Raw genomic sequence first — 15,118 nt, forward strand, 5'->3', positions numbered from 1 at the left:
AAATAAACGTTTTTCATCGGTAACAATCATGTTTTAATCGATTTACAGACATTCCCCACCTTTTTTCAAAATCGCAAAATCAGGTTTTTTGCGCCAATGGCTATAACTTTTAAATTTTTGTAGAATTTTATCAAACCAATGTTATCAAAAGGAAGGTTACGACTCGCACTACAAATCCATGCTTTGGAATTTTCACAAAAAATAACTTTTATGTGACTTTTTAACCGAAATCAAAAATCCACCTTGCCCTAGTGATATTCACATTTTCACCTCAGTTCAGAAGAACCAATAAAGTAGAGTGCAGTTAATTATAACAACTTTGTGTTTTTATTTAATCTTGGCTCTACACAATTAACTCGTGCGTTTCGTGGAACGCAACCTTTCACAAAAGGAAAGCATGGATGCTATGGTAAATATTTCGCTTTTAAATGTTATGCGGTTGTAATATAATTTACTGTCATTTTTTTTCTTTATAACAGATGCGGCTAATATTGAAGTCAAAGGGCGCAAAAGGCAGTGTGGATGGCCATGTACCATTACAATTTAGAAGGGCGCAAAGAGAAGGAATCCTTACTGAAGCTAAAGTGCGTAGGTTTAGCTTTTGGTAGGTTTTTTTTTTACTGATATACGTATATATTTGAATGCCTTAACTTATAACGTTTCATTTTAGATATATTTCCTGACATGGACAAAAACACAATCTGTGGGGAGCTCCGGAGATTTGTGTCCTTAAGCCACAACCGTTTTAAACAAAAAAAAACGTAAACTTAAGGCTAAATTAATATAAGTCTTATTATCACTTATATATATTAGTTTTAAATTGTATAAATTAGTTTTAAGTTGTACATATTAGCTTTTAGTTTAAGTGTCTAATTTTACTTTTAAAATATGAATTTTTAGAATTATAATTTTTATACTGAAATAAACTTAATCTTGTATTATTTTTCTGCAGAATGTAATAATAATAGGCAAATTATTAGTTTAAGTAAATACAATTATACCCTGAACAGGGTATATTAAGTTTGTCACGAAGTTTGTAACACCCCGAAGGAATCGTCGGAGACCCTATAAAGTATATATTTAAATGATCAGTATGTCGAGCTGAGTTGATTTAGCCATGTCCGTCTGTCTGTCCGTCTGTATATATACGAACTAGTCCCTCAGTTTTTAAGATATCGTTTTGAAATTTTGCAAACGTCACTTTCTCTTCAAGAAGTTGCTCATTTGTCGGAATGGCCGATATCGGACCACTATAACATATAGCTGCCATACAAACTGAACGATCGGAATCGAATGCTTGTATGGAAAACTTTCACATTTGACAAGATATATTAACGAAATTTGGTATATGTTATTTTCTAAGGCAACAATATAATCTCCGAAGAAATTGTTCAGATCGGTTAACTATAGCATATAGCTGCCATACAAACTGAACGATCGGAATCAACTTCTTGTACGGAAACTTTCACATTTTACAAGATATATTCACGAAACTTGACATATGTTATTTTCTAAGGCAACAATGTAATCTCCGAAGAAATGTTTGAGATCGGTTAACTATAGCATATAGCTGTCATACAAACTGATCGATCTGAAACAAGTTCTTGTATGGAAAACTTTCACATTTGACAAGATATATTCACGAAATTTGGTATATGTTATTTTCTAAGGCAACAATGTAATTTCCGACGAAATTGTTCAGATCGGTTAACTATAGCATATAGCTGCCATACAAACTGAACGATCGGAATCAAGTTCTTGTATGGACAACTTCCACATTTCACAAAATATATTCACGAAATTTGGTTTATATTATTTTCTAAAGCAACAATGTAATCTCCGAAGAAATTGTTCATATCGGTTAACTATAGCATATAGCTGCCATACAAACTGAACGATCGGAATCAAGTTCTTGTATGGACAACTTTCACATTTGACAAGATATGTTTACGAAATTTGGTATATATTATTTTCTAAAGCAACAATGTAATCTCCGAAGAAATTGTTCAGATCGGTTAACTATAGCATATAGCTGCCATACAAACTGAACGATCGGAATCAAGTTCTTGTATGGACTACTTTCACATTTGACAAGATATATTCACGAAATTTTGTATATATGTATTATTTCCTAAAGCAACGATGTAATATCGGAAGAAATTGATCAGATCGGTTAACTATAGCATATAGCTTCCATACAAACGGAACACATAGTTACTAACAGAAATGCACCTGTGAAGGGTATTTAGCTTCGGTGCAACCGAAGTTAACGTTTTTTCTTGTTTTATTATTAAATAAAGCGAAATAATAAAAAAACTGAATTTTATTTAAAATAATTGAATTTGCTAGAAGTAACAAATGGGTAACAGACATGCTTGTTACTGCTGGTTCCTGCTAACATGTTTGAAAATTCTCAAGCGTTTTTGAGAAGCGAAAATACAACTTGGGAATGCGCGAATAAAATATAATATATAAGAAGCCTAATTGCCTGTCACGAAAATTGCGATAAAAAATGAAAACGCGTCCGGTCGGTTCCACAGTTCAACTACAATAGAGAGTTCTTTATTTCTCAATCTAATTGCCAAGCCTAAATCTTAAAACTAACGGCTTAAACTAGTGGTAATATAAATATGTATTAAAAAGGGGGAAGTATAATCATTTTCAACTTTCGTTAAATATTGTAACAGATTATGGTAAGTAGTAAGGTAAGTAGTAGATTGGTATTATGAATGTATTATTAAGGTAAGTATTTTATAATCGATTTTCTTAATTTAATTTTTAACAATTAAATTTTTCAATTCATTTCAGTATTTTGTTTTAGATATAGAAATGTCGATGCGCCGGTGTTAACGCCTTGCCGTCGTTGGGGTCTTGACTCAGGGTTACTAGGGTACGTGAGTTGAGAATGGCCTCCACTTCGGCCAACAGTGTTGCTAGCTCCTCTGCTGTGAGTGGCGTGTTGCCAATTACGCGAACAATATGGTGTTTAGCGGACTTCACCGCGGCTTTCCATAATCCGCCGAAGTGCGGCGCCCTTGGTGGTATAAAGGTGAAGCTGCACCCTTCGTCTGCTGCGAATCTCTTCAATGCTGGACCCATTGCTAGAAACGCCTCCTTCAGCTCGCGCAGCTTGCGATCGGCGCCGACGAAATTGGTGGCGTTGTCGCTGAAGATCTTCGTCGGCATTCCTCGGCGTCCAATGAACCTTTTTAGGGCGAGAATAAATGAATTAGAAGATAATTCTAAATGTACGGCTTTGGAAGTAAAGCAAACAAAAACTGCAATATATGTTTTTACGGGTGGTCGACCGCGTATTTTTAGAGATGTGTATATCGGACCACAAAAATCTACGCCACATATAAGAAAGGGCCGTAGTGCTCGAAGTCTTTCGACTGGCAAATTTCCCATTATTTGGTTTTGCAACTTCGGCTTGTAATGAAAACAATGTATACAGTTTCTTACGGTTCCACTGCAAGCTTTTTGGGCATTAATTAGCCATATGCGTTCTCGAAGAAGCGCAACCAACGCTTTAGCCCCAGCGTGGTGATTTCGAATGTGCAGGAACCGTAAATACGTTATAACGAAGTGCGAACTTTTATTTAGTAAAAGCGGAAATTTGGCATCGTATGGGAGAGGTGAATTTAATAGGCGACCTCCTACTCGGATTAATTTGAACGATAGAGGCCTATTCGAGTACTCATGCAAAAACGGGTTGAGTTTTTGCAAGTTTGCGGGTAGGGTGGTGCTTTTATGCAATTTTTGAATAACATGCGAAAATTCTGAATGTTGGACCACCGGTGCAATTTTTAGAAAACTCAAGTTTAGCTCTTCTGAAGTCTGATCCTGTCCCATGGAGGATTTTGGTGGTCGCCTTATCCATCGTACTATGTAAGCGACCACACGAAGCAATTTTTTACGAGAAGAAAATTTTTCAATAAGGTCCAATACTGAATTTTTCTCAGTAGTTGAAATTAGTGTAAACGTATTTTTCTTCTTCTCTAATGCTTCGTCTTCTGGTGAGAGCTGGAAGTGGTTTTAATTGGCTATAATGCAGGGTCTTCTAGGAGGAACTGTGGACCGCCAAACCATATCGTATTATTCAATTCGTCCACGTTACAACCCCAAGACACTTGATCCGCAGGATTTTGTTTCGTTGGCACATGACGCCAATGTACTTTGTCAGTCAACTCTTGAATTTCGGACACTCTGTTTGCGACGTAGGTTTTTACTGAGGATGGATGTGTTTTAGTCCAATGTAAAACGATTTCAGAGTCTGTCCAAAATGTAATATTTTCAAAGAGTCTACGCAACATAGACGCTACTCTTGACCATAATTTCGAAAGAAGATGTGCTACCGAGAGCTCGAGACGCGGGAGAGACTTGGTCTTCAGCGGAGCGACTATAGATTTTGCAGTAAGCAGCATACATGTGCTGCATTAGGTTGGCTTTAAAGTTCTGCCAGTTAGTGTCAAGGAGCAATCGACTCATCCCAATCTAGTTTTTGGATCCAAAGCTCTTGCAATAAGATTTTTGCTTTGGTAACTAGAGGGGCTAGTAATCCAAGAGGATCAAAAAGGCGAGCAGAAACTGACAATATATTTCTTTTAGTAGCTCGCAGATCATTAAAATTGTCATCCAAAACAAAACGAAACAAATCCTCTTTCGACAACCAATATATTCCTAAAGTTTTAGTGGAATTTTTGTCATTGAAACTTAATGACTTTTCAGTGCAATTAAAAATTAGGGTGATTCGAAAACCATTTCGTTAAAGTGAATCCGGCCGAGTTTAATATTTTAATTACCTCACTTCTCAAAAGATCTAGAGACTCAAAATTTTCGGACCCTGTTAATAAATCATCAACATAAAAGTCTCTTTTGATGGCCAATGAACCGAGTGGATATTTCATCGTATTGGCATCACTGAGCATTTGCAAACACCGTGTTGCGAGAAATGGAGCAGGCACAGTGCCATATGTTACGGTTTTAAGACGAAAAATATGTATTTGCTCTGAAGGATGCTCTCTCCACAAAATAAGTTGACAATTTCTGTCTTCTTCATGCATAATTATTTGACGGTACATTTTAGTAATGTCCGCTGTTAGTGCATACTTATTAAAGCGAAAACGAAGAAGAGTTGAGTATAATGGATGATTGGACCTACCATCAAAAGTTCATTCAACGCTATTTGAGTTGAAGATCGACTCGAAGCATCAAAGACAACACGTAATTTAGTTGTTGTGCTTTCGGGCCCTAAAACGCATTGATGCGGAATGAAGTAGTGTGGCTCAATCGGGTTTTTATTGTTTGTTGGGCTCATGTGACCCAATGCTCTGTATTCATTCATAAAGTCCAGATACATTCCACGAAGTTCTGGATCTTTTAAAGTCCTTCTCTCCAGGGCCGAGCTGCGGTTTCATATGAGTGACCGAGTAACTTACGGTCAGCTTTAAAGGGCATTCTGACTTGAAGCCGTCCTGAAGGCAATATTTGAGTAGTATTAACGAAAAAATGTTCACGCTCTTGTTGCTCTGGTGTGAATTTGATGCCATTATTGACAGGCAATTAGAAACGATAATAGTTGGCTAAAACGAAAGTTAAATAAAATATATTCTTAGCTCACGCATCAAGTCCCTGCTCGAGCGCCATGAAAATTCTCAAGCGTTTTTGAGAAGCGAAAATACAACTTGGGAATGCGCGAATAAAATATAATATATAAGAAGCCTAATTGCTTGTCACGAAAATTGCGATAAAAAATGAAAACGCGTCCGGTCGATTCCACGGTTCAATTGCATTAGAGAGTTCTTTTTTTCTTAATCTAATTGCCAAGCCTAAATCTTAAAACTAACGGCTTAAACTAGTGGTAATATAAATATGTATTAAAAAGGGGGAAGTATAATCCTTTTCAACTTTCGTTAAATATTGTAACAGATTATGGTAAGTATTAAGGTAAGTAGTCGATTGGTATTATGAATGCATTATTAAGGTAAGTATTTTGTAATCGATTTTCTTAAAATAATTTTTAACAATTCAATTTTACAATTCATTTCATTATTTTGTTTTAAATATAGAAATGTCGCTTGACGAAACAATGTTTATATGTTAAAGGTAATAAACTGATAATATAAAATAATAACACTAACAATCATTCGGGTAACAAATACTCTTTGTTATCCCTAACACATAGGTAAGCTATGCGCTAACAAAAGAATTTATTACCCGTATCATACTGTAAAGAGATTTGCTAACAAATGTATGTATTCTGTTAGAACAAGGCAGCATGCGATATTTTCCATTGGTTAGAGCGAGATAACCTTTGAGCATCAAATAGCTATGTGTTACTTTTTTCACACTCTCTGGACAAAAGTAACAAATATTTTAACGAATGCATAACAAGTCGCTTACACGTTTGCTAACAGTTACTCGTCTTGCAGGAAAGTAATTAATTTTTCAGTTGTTCATTGAAAACAAACGAAATATCTAAAAAAATTGAACAAAAACTAATTCAATTTGTTAGCGAAAACAGGTTTCTATACGATAAAAGCTATCGTAATTATAAAAATAACTGCCTGAGAGACGCCAAATTTCAAGAGTTTACGGAGAAATTAGATACTTCAGTAAATCTTTTATTTTATAACCTAACAGAAAGTTCATATTAATGCATGTTTTTAATATTTTTAAGAGAGAAGCTGAAGACCAGTTGGCGGAACCTACGCAACAATTTTTACAAAGACTTAAAAGACCATCGGCAAGTGGGGCAGATTCGCCAAAAAGAAGTGGAAGTGGATGGAAAATCGAATGTTTCTAAAGGACGTTGAAATGGACAAATTGAAGTAAGTTTTGTATACTTTTTTTGTAAAATTGTATTATTTAATATACATATATGCACTTTAGAACACTAGGCAAATATGGCACAGTAATGATAGATGGCGACGACTCCTTCCTCAACGACTTTGGTGAAAAAACGAAAAAGTAATAGAGAAAAATGCAAATGTCAGCATAAAAATTGAAAATAAAGTTAAGAAATTTAAAATTTCATGTGAAAGAAATTAAAAATTTATAAGGGGCTATAGTAGTGAAGAAAATTTTAATTGAAATAGAAATCTTCTTCCTTAAATTAATAGTTTTTTGAAAAATAGTTTAGTAAATTGTAATCGTCGACCAAAAGGTCGTATGTACGAAAATTATACGAAAACTTTGGCTTTAGGTGTCTATTTTTTCACATTAAATATACAGGTCGAGGTCATTTCCAAGACCCCGGTCATAATGATGTCTCTTTAAAAAGTTTATAACTAAGAAGTCGGGGATTCACTCAGGATCAAAAGTTCGTATTGATTTTGTGTGACGAAAAGGAATATAATAGAGTTATTGGAGTAGAAGATAACGGCGATGAAAATCGTCTGCCGCGAGCAAGTAATAGCGCAATGACTCTTATGGCTAAATGTATTGATGGAATACCTTTGCCCCACCCAATCTCTTATTTCATTGTCTCTCTTATTTCAATGTCAAAAAATATATGTTTAAGGCCATCTTCTTCTTGGATGGTTACCAACAGCTTGACAGTCGTTTTTTCTCTTCGCCACCATATTGCAGGACAGGACTAGTAGAGTTTGGCTTTTGTTCGTCGAGAGTACTGTTGCCAAGAGTTATTCAGCCTTGGATTTCGAGGCTGGTGTTGGACACCAGTAGAAATCGATTGCGGCTGCTTACCTCCCCTACAGTCCCAGTTACATAAAAGTATGAATTCGTTAGTTACAGATGTCGCAACATATCACATACACTCTCTGAGCTGTTTTGCCCTCAAAACAAATTGTTTCTGTAAATTGAAAACATTAAGCAGAAATTTAAAAATTGTTTATTGAAGAAATTTTATATATTACTAACCGTTGCTGTAGCAAATTCCTCGCATTTTGGTTTCTCCGCCTGTAGTAGTGTTAATTTGAATCTCATTTCTCAAGCACAGCAAACGCAGACATAGACACAGACTGAACGGAAACGTAAAATAGAAGAATTACTTGAAAGCTCGAATATAAAATTCAATTATTTTTTTAAAGCCTTGCCAAGCAGGCGGAGAGGGCTAATTTGAGAAGCCTGGAGATGTCGGATTTACAACTCTAATAACTCAAACCTTCCACCAATAATTTATTCCATTTTTCAATTTCAATTATTTGCAGCAATCAGGTGATTGTCAAAATTTCCTACACATGTATTTTGGATAGAAAACATTGTGCAGATCTGCATGTAGAATATCTGCACATGTACATATGTCTTGTATTAGTTTGCCGTTAGTTGAGAAGGTAATTATGATATTATTTTTATACTCTCGCAACAATGTTGCTAAGGAGAGTATTATAGTTTTGTTCACATAACGGTTGTTTGTAAGTCCTAAAACTAAAAGAGTCAGATATAGGGTTATATATACCAAAGTGATCAGGGTGACGAGTAGAGTCGAAATCCGGATGTCTGTCTGTCCGTCCGTCCGTCTGTCCGTCCGTCCGTGCAAGCTGTAACTTGAGTAAAAATTGAGATATCATGATGAAACTTGGTACACGTATTCCTTGGCTCCATAAGAAGGTCAAGTTCGAAGATGGGTAAAATCGGCCCACTGCCACGCCCACAAAATGGCGGAAACCGAAAACCTATAAAGTGTCATAACTAAGCCATAGATAATGATATTAAAGTGAAATTTGGTACAAAGGATCGCATTAGGGAGGGGCATATTTGGACGCAATTTTTTGGAAAAGTGGGCGTGGCCCCGCCCCCTACTAAGTTTTTTGTACATATCTCGGAAACTACTATAGCTATGTCAACCAAACTCTACAGAGTCGTGTACTTCAGGCATTTCCATATACAGTTCCAAAATGGAAGAAATCGGGTAATAACCACGCCCACCCCCCATACAAAGGTTATGTTGAAAATCACTAAAAGTGCGTTAACCGACTAACAAAAAACGTCAGAAACACTAAATTTTACGGAAGATATTGCAAAAGGAAGCTGCACCCAGGCGTTTTTTAAAAATTAAAAATGGGCGTGGCCTCGCCCACTTATGGACCAAAAACCATATCTCAGGAACTACTAGACCGATTTCAATGAAATTCGGTATATAATATTTTCTTAACACCCTGATGACATGTACGAAATATGGGTGAAATCGGTTTACAACCACGCCTTCTTCCAATATAACGCTATTTTGAATTCCATCTAATGATTTCTCTGTATAATATAAGTATATACATTAGGAACCAATGATGATAGCGGAATAAAACTTTACAAAAATACGGTATTTGAAAAATATGTAAATGACGTATAATGAAATCTCGATTATCACTTTATCATGCGAGAGTATAAAATGTTCGGTGACACCCGAATTTAGCCCTTCCTTACTTGTTTGGGTTGGGTTTATTTTAGTATCTCATTTTCACTGCTTATTCCTCTTAAATGCGTGCACGGATGTTTTTTAAATTTATATAGCACGGATTGCCAATGAATTAAACTTTGGTTTTAATGTAAACTTATTGTTAAATGTTAATTTGTTTTTTAGATATAAGTAAGCAAAAAACGCACATTTTCACATTTGCTCAAACAATGGCTCTCTTCTTTTGAAGTTTTTGTTGCACTGATTGCAAAAAATTTAACCAATTTAACACACACACATTCTTTGAAATATATTTAATTGAATTAATGATAAATTATGAATTTTAAGTTGCAATTTTATGTACAATTTAATAAATAAAACAGCTTTCAATTACGTGTTAAACTGTTCCTTGAAATGTAAGCAAAATTACTGAATATGAACTGTCAAACGACGAAGAAAATAAGCACAAAAGGAAGACATTAATAACCCAACGAATCAAAATGGTAGGTCTTATATACATTTGGGTTACTTTACATAGAACTCGTTTCGGATCGAAGGTTGAAAGTATTAACAAAATACGTCCATATAAAGAAAATTTGGAATAAAAGATCGCGCGATTTTTTATTCCAAATTTTCGCCTGCGGCGCTTGTTTCAATGTAATATATTATACTGAAAATATAATGAAAATTTGGAATAAAAAAACCGATTTTTTATTCCAAATTTTCGTTATATGGACGAAATATATTGCCCACTTTTCAGGGTCTTGTATAAATGGCTGGTTGGGTTATCTTGGTATTACCGATACATATACAATTTTTAATTTTCAGTGTTTTTATTATTTAAATAAAGTGGATTTCCACTTTGGTTCATTGAAATAATAAAAATACTAAACATAGAGTCACTCTATGAATATAAATAAAAATATGAGTATAAATATAACTATAATTTTGAATATAACCTGATATGGTATTTTATTTCCCGAGATGATATATTCTGATGCTGTTGTTGTTGTTACCGCTGCCATGGATAATATGATACGAGACTCTCACATTGGCTCTCATTTTTCCTTCAAACGCGTTCCCTGATTATTTGACAGCCAAGGAGATCAGGGAATTTTTGACAGTTGATTTCAGAAAAGGCGTGATGGCAGAAGTAAAGCGCTATAATTACTTGACGATATTAGTGTAAAATGAAATTTCATTGAACTGTGCGAACATATCTTGGCAAAATAAATGTTTAGGTAAATTTATTAATGATTTTGCATTTTAGCTTTTATATATGTATGCATTTTCAAAGTGTTTAATTTAGTGTTTTGTATAATTTATTAAATACCCAATCTAATATTTTTCAGCAGTGGCATTATTGGCAAATGTTATAAAAATGCGAGTTTTGACAGCTCTCTCTCGAATCAAAGAGTCTCGTATCATATTATCCATGCCGCTGCCATAGATAACTTGATCTGAATCTCTTTTCTTGCTCTCTCGCTTGTCAGCTGGCAGGGCACCCTGATCTGTTTTCAGAACTGGCAACAAAACACAATCAGGGTGCCGTCAACCAGCAGTTAGTGAAAAAGGCGGGATGCCAGAAGAGCAGCGCTATAATTACTTAACAAAATTAGTGTGAAATGAAATTTCATTGAACTTTGCGAACATATTTTGGCAAAATAAATGTTTACGTAAATTAATTAATGATTTTGCATTTTAGCATTTATGTATGTACGCATTTTCAAAGTGTTTTATTTAGTGTTTTGTATAATTTATTAATTACCCAAGCTAATATTTTTCAGCAGTGGCATCATTGGCAAATGTTATAAAAAATGCGAGTTTTGACAGCTCTCTCTCGAACCAAAGAGTCTCGTATCAAGTTATCTATGCCGCTGCTGATGGACTTGCGCCTACTTCCTTGTTATTGTGTTTTTCTCTCTTTGTTACCCGACGTCTCGACAGGTTAGAATTTATAGAATACTAGCTGTCAAACGTATTGCTATTGCCATTGCCAAATCGGTATGTGGGCATTTGCTATCATGATAGAATCATTTGCGAATGACGTCGAGCAGGAAGGTAACAGCTATAGAAGCGCTTAGAAATTTGAAAAGGCTTTATGAAGTACGTAAGGAAACAAAAAAAAGAAGACCAAAATACTTCGTAAATCCATTTCTGGAATAAAGAGGTCTTCATGCATTGGAAGCGCATCTCCTTACAGATATTTTATTTTATTTATCGTGTTTTTTATTATTTTAATTAAAAGTCTTCGTACTAACGCTATCAAACGTAATATGTTGCCACTTCGAAATTTTCACAGAAATGAAACTGCGCTGCCAAACTACTGAAGTGACAGCTTCGAGCTTACGATATATGGCAAACTATCTAGTATTCTATATCTAGTAAGCTATGAGCAAAGTGGAGTCTCCACAGGTAATATGCACGGCAATGCAGCTAGTATTCTATAAATTGTAATCTGTCGAGATGCCCCGTTAGGTTCGCCTAAGTTAAATTGGCGCTGTTGAACATTTTTGCATTGTCCTCTAATTAGTATTTAGTCGAGTTAGGAGACAATGCAGGAATTTGTTCATTTGTTTGAGCACTAACAATACTAATGAACTAAACAATCGTGTATTATTGTAAGGAAAGCGCGGGGAGCTTTGTGGCATACTTTTAAATTATCGAGCATTCCACGTCTTATGAATATAGTAAAACCTTACATATAACCTAAAAAACTACAAATTTATAATTTGTTATTACTAAAATTATGAATAGTAATCTAGGTCTGGGCCGTAAAACTACTAATAAATAAGTATGCATTCTGTAATAAAAAAATGTTAAATAATCGCTGCATACCTAACAATTAAAATACAAACAACGGAGAGAAAACAAACTGCTTACCTCGCAAAGTTACGTTCGACCACAATACGTGCGGGATGGGATAAATACCGAGAGTTGAAAAGGAAAGCGAGACGGATTTGCAGACAAAAAAGAGAAAGGCCGAAATGCGTGAGTATGAAGAGCTTGACAAGCTGGCCGACAGGGTTAATGCTCGAAAATTCTACGAAAAAATATGGCGGCTAACAGAACGTTTCAAGACAAGAGCATTCTCTTGTAGAACCCCCAAAGGTGATCTAGTGACCGATGCCCAGATTATACTAAAATTATGGAGGGAACACTTCTCCAACCCACTGAATGGCAGTGAACATACAACACCAGGAGAAGGCGAACCCGATTCCCCAATCGATGACGATGGAGCAGACGTTCCATCGCCCGACCATGAAGAAGTTCGAATAGCAATTACCCGCCTGAAGAACAACAAAGCGGCGGGGCCGATGGATTGCCGGCCGAGCTATTAAAACACGGCGGCGAAGAACTGATAAGGAGCATGTATCAGCTTCTTTGCAAAATATGGTCGGACGAAAGCTTGCCCAACTATTGGAATTTAAGTGTGCTATGCCCAATCCATAAAAAGGGAGACCCCACAATCTGCACAAACTACCGTGAAATAAGCCCCTCAACATCGCATATAAGGTTCTATCGAGCGTATTGTGTGAAAGATTAAAGCTCACCGTCAACAAACTGATTGGACCTTATCAGTGTGGCTTTAGACCTGGAAAATCAACAACCGACCAGATATTCATCATGCGCCAAATCTTGGAAAAGAACCAGTCAAAGGAGAATCGACACACACCACCTCTTCGTCGATTTCAAAGCTGCTTTCGACAGCACGAAAAGAAGCTGTCTGAATTTGGTATCCCCGCAAAACTAATACGGCTGTGTAAACTGATGTTGATCAACACGAAAAGCTCCGTCAGGATCGGGAAGGACTTCTCCGAGCCGTTCGATACCAAACGAGGCTTCAGACAAGGCGACTCCCTATCGTGCGACTTCTTCAACCTGCTTCTGGAGAAAATAATTCGAGCTGCAGAACTAAATAGAGAAGGTACCATCTTCTGTAAGAGTGTACAGCTGCTGGCGTATGCAGATGATATTGATATCATTGACCTCAACAACCCCGCCGTTTGTTCTGCTTTCTCCAGGCTGGACAAGGAAGCATAGAAAATGGGTCTGGCAGTGGACGAGGGCAAGACGAAATATCTTCCTTGGTCCTTTTCGCGTTGGCCACGGCGAGTATCGCATTCGATGGAACAATGAGATGTACGAGTCATACGACGACATTGACATAGTTCAGCGAATTAAAAGACAGCGGCTACGCTGGCTAGGTCATGTTGTCCGAATGGACGAAAACACTCCAGCTCTGAAAGTATTCGACGCAGTACCCGCCGGGGGAAGCAGAGGAAGAGGAAGACCTCCACTCCATTGGAAGGACCAAGTGGAAAAGGACCTGTTTTCGCTTGGAATATCCAATTGGCGCCATGTAGCGAAAAGAAGAAACGACTGGCGCGCTGTTGTTAACTCGGCTATAATCGCGTAAGCAGTGTCTATGCCAATAAAGAAGAGAAGAAAAAGAAAAAGTTATGATTGTCAACCGTGACGTGGGAGCCAAGTCGCGGTAGCGACGACTGTATATTTGATGACAGGATATATTTAATCTTATTCTCGTTCACTACCAGACCCATTAGCTTCGCCTCCTTGTCCAATCTGGAGAAACCAAAACTAACAGCGCGGGTGTTGAGGCCAATTACATGAATATCATCGCCGTACGCCAGCAGCTGTAAACTCTTATAAAAGATTGTGTCTTCTCTATTCAGCCCTGCTTCGGCGAAGTCGATCAGCATCAACTCATTTAGGATATTTCATCAAGGAGGCTGAATTTACCGACCGTTGAGCCAAAGATACCTTTTTTGAACACTCTGGTGTTAAAGTCGCCAAGCACGATTTTGACTTATTATTTGACTAAATGTTCCACTCAACACGGAAATTATACTCTAAATAAGGAAAGATTATACAAAATATTGCTACTAAAATGAATATGAAGGAATTAAAATCCTAAAGGAAATGTATTTATGTACACATGAATATATAATTATGTTACAATGCGAGTAGTATCGTAGTAACCTAGCATGTTGCCTAAAATTATAAATTAAAAAAAATATTCACATTAATGAGTTTTTAATTATTTTATTTACGAATACATTTAGTAATTAAATTAATTAAACAAAAATTCAAACGACGCAAATACGCTTGTTTTGAGCTTCAACTGTCAAAATTTCGCTTTCCATTTGGCACAGCTAAATGTAAAATTTGTTTACACCACATAACAATTTTCCGCCCCTATTCAACGCAAATAAAAATGTTACGTGAATACATTTTTTTGCTCCCGTGTTAATATTAGGAAGTGATAACTCTGTAACACTGGCAACTTTAATTTTTATAAACTCCGGCCGCCTGGCGGCGTTTTCGCGAAGTATGGATATCTATAATTCGTGTTCTTACGTAAAATTTATGTAAAAAATTCGCCAGCTTATAGCATGTTCAGACTAACACTTAATCACAAGATTTCGGCTGTTGAGTAGTCAATCCCACTAATCTTATAAATTTAACAAGATTTCGCCATACAAAAATGACAGTTCTTAATTTCGTCTCCCAGGTGATTTGAAGCTAATCTACGCGAAAACTCTCTGTGCGACTCTGATTTAGCATCTACTTGTCAGTATTGAAAATCTATTACATTATCACAGCTGATTTAGCTTACAAAGAGAAAAAAATGTAAACAAAAAAATGAATTAAGGGTAATGAATCTGAATTCACCTGAAAATGGACTTTCCATATAAAAAAAATGCGTGCATTATTTTCATTATATAGAGAATATTTAAAAGA

General features: G+C 36.1%; 2 protein-coding genes and 1 long non-coding RNA gene across 3 annotated transcripts in view; 1 reads left to right on the top strand and 2 right to left on the bottom strand.

Moving 5' to 3' along the window:
- LOC126766086 (uncharacterized) overlaps nt 1–15,118 on the top strand; it is a 271,698-nt gene that overhangs the window by 17,788 nt on the left and 238,792 nt on the right. The window lies entirely within an intron of this gene.
- On the bottom strand, nt 2,818–3,186 carry LOC126766035 (uncharacterized). Its single transcript, XM_050483739.1, has one exon. The coding sequence runs from the start codon at nt 3,184–3,186 to the stop codon at nt 2,818–2,820; it is 369 nt and encodes a 122-aa protein (XP_050339696.1).
- LOC126766294 (uncharacterized) lies at nt 5,774–10,402 on the bottom strand. Its single transcript, XR_007668826.1, has 3 exons — nt 10,312–10,402; nt 7,882–7,982; nt 5,774–7,813 (listed from the first exon to the last, which is right to left on the bottom strand). It is a non-coding gene; the product is annotated as an uncharacterized LOC126766294 (long non-coding RNA).

Source organism: Bactrocera neohumeralis, unplaced genomic scaffold (assembly GCF_024586455.1).
Source record: "Bactrocera neohumeralis isolate Rockhampton unplaced genomic scaffold, APGP_CSIRO_Bneo_wtdbg2-racon-allhic-juicebox.fasta_v2 cluster11, whole genome shotgun sequence".
NCBI lineage: Eukaryota > Metazoa > Arthropoda > Insecta > Diptera > Tephritidae > Bactrocera > Bactrocera neohumeralis.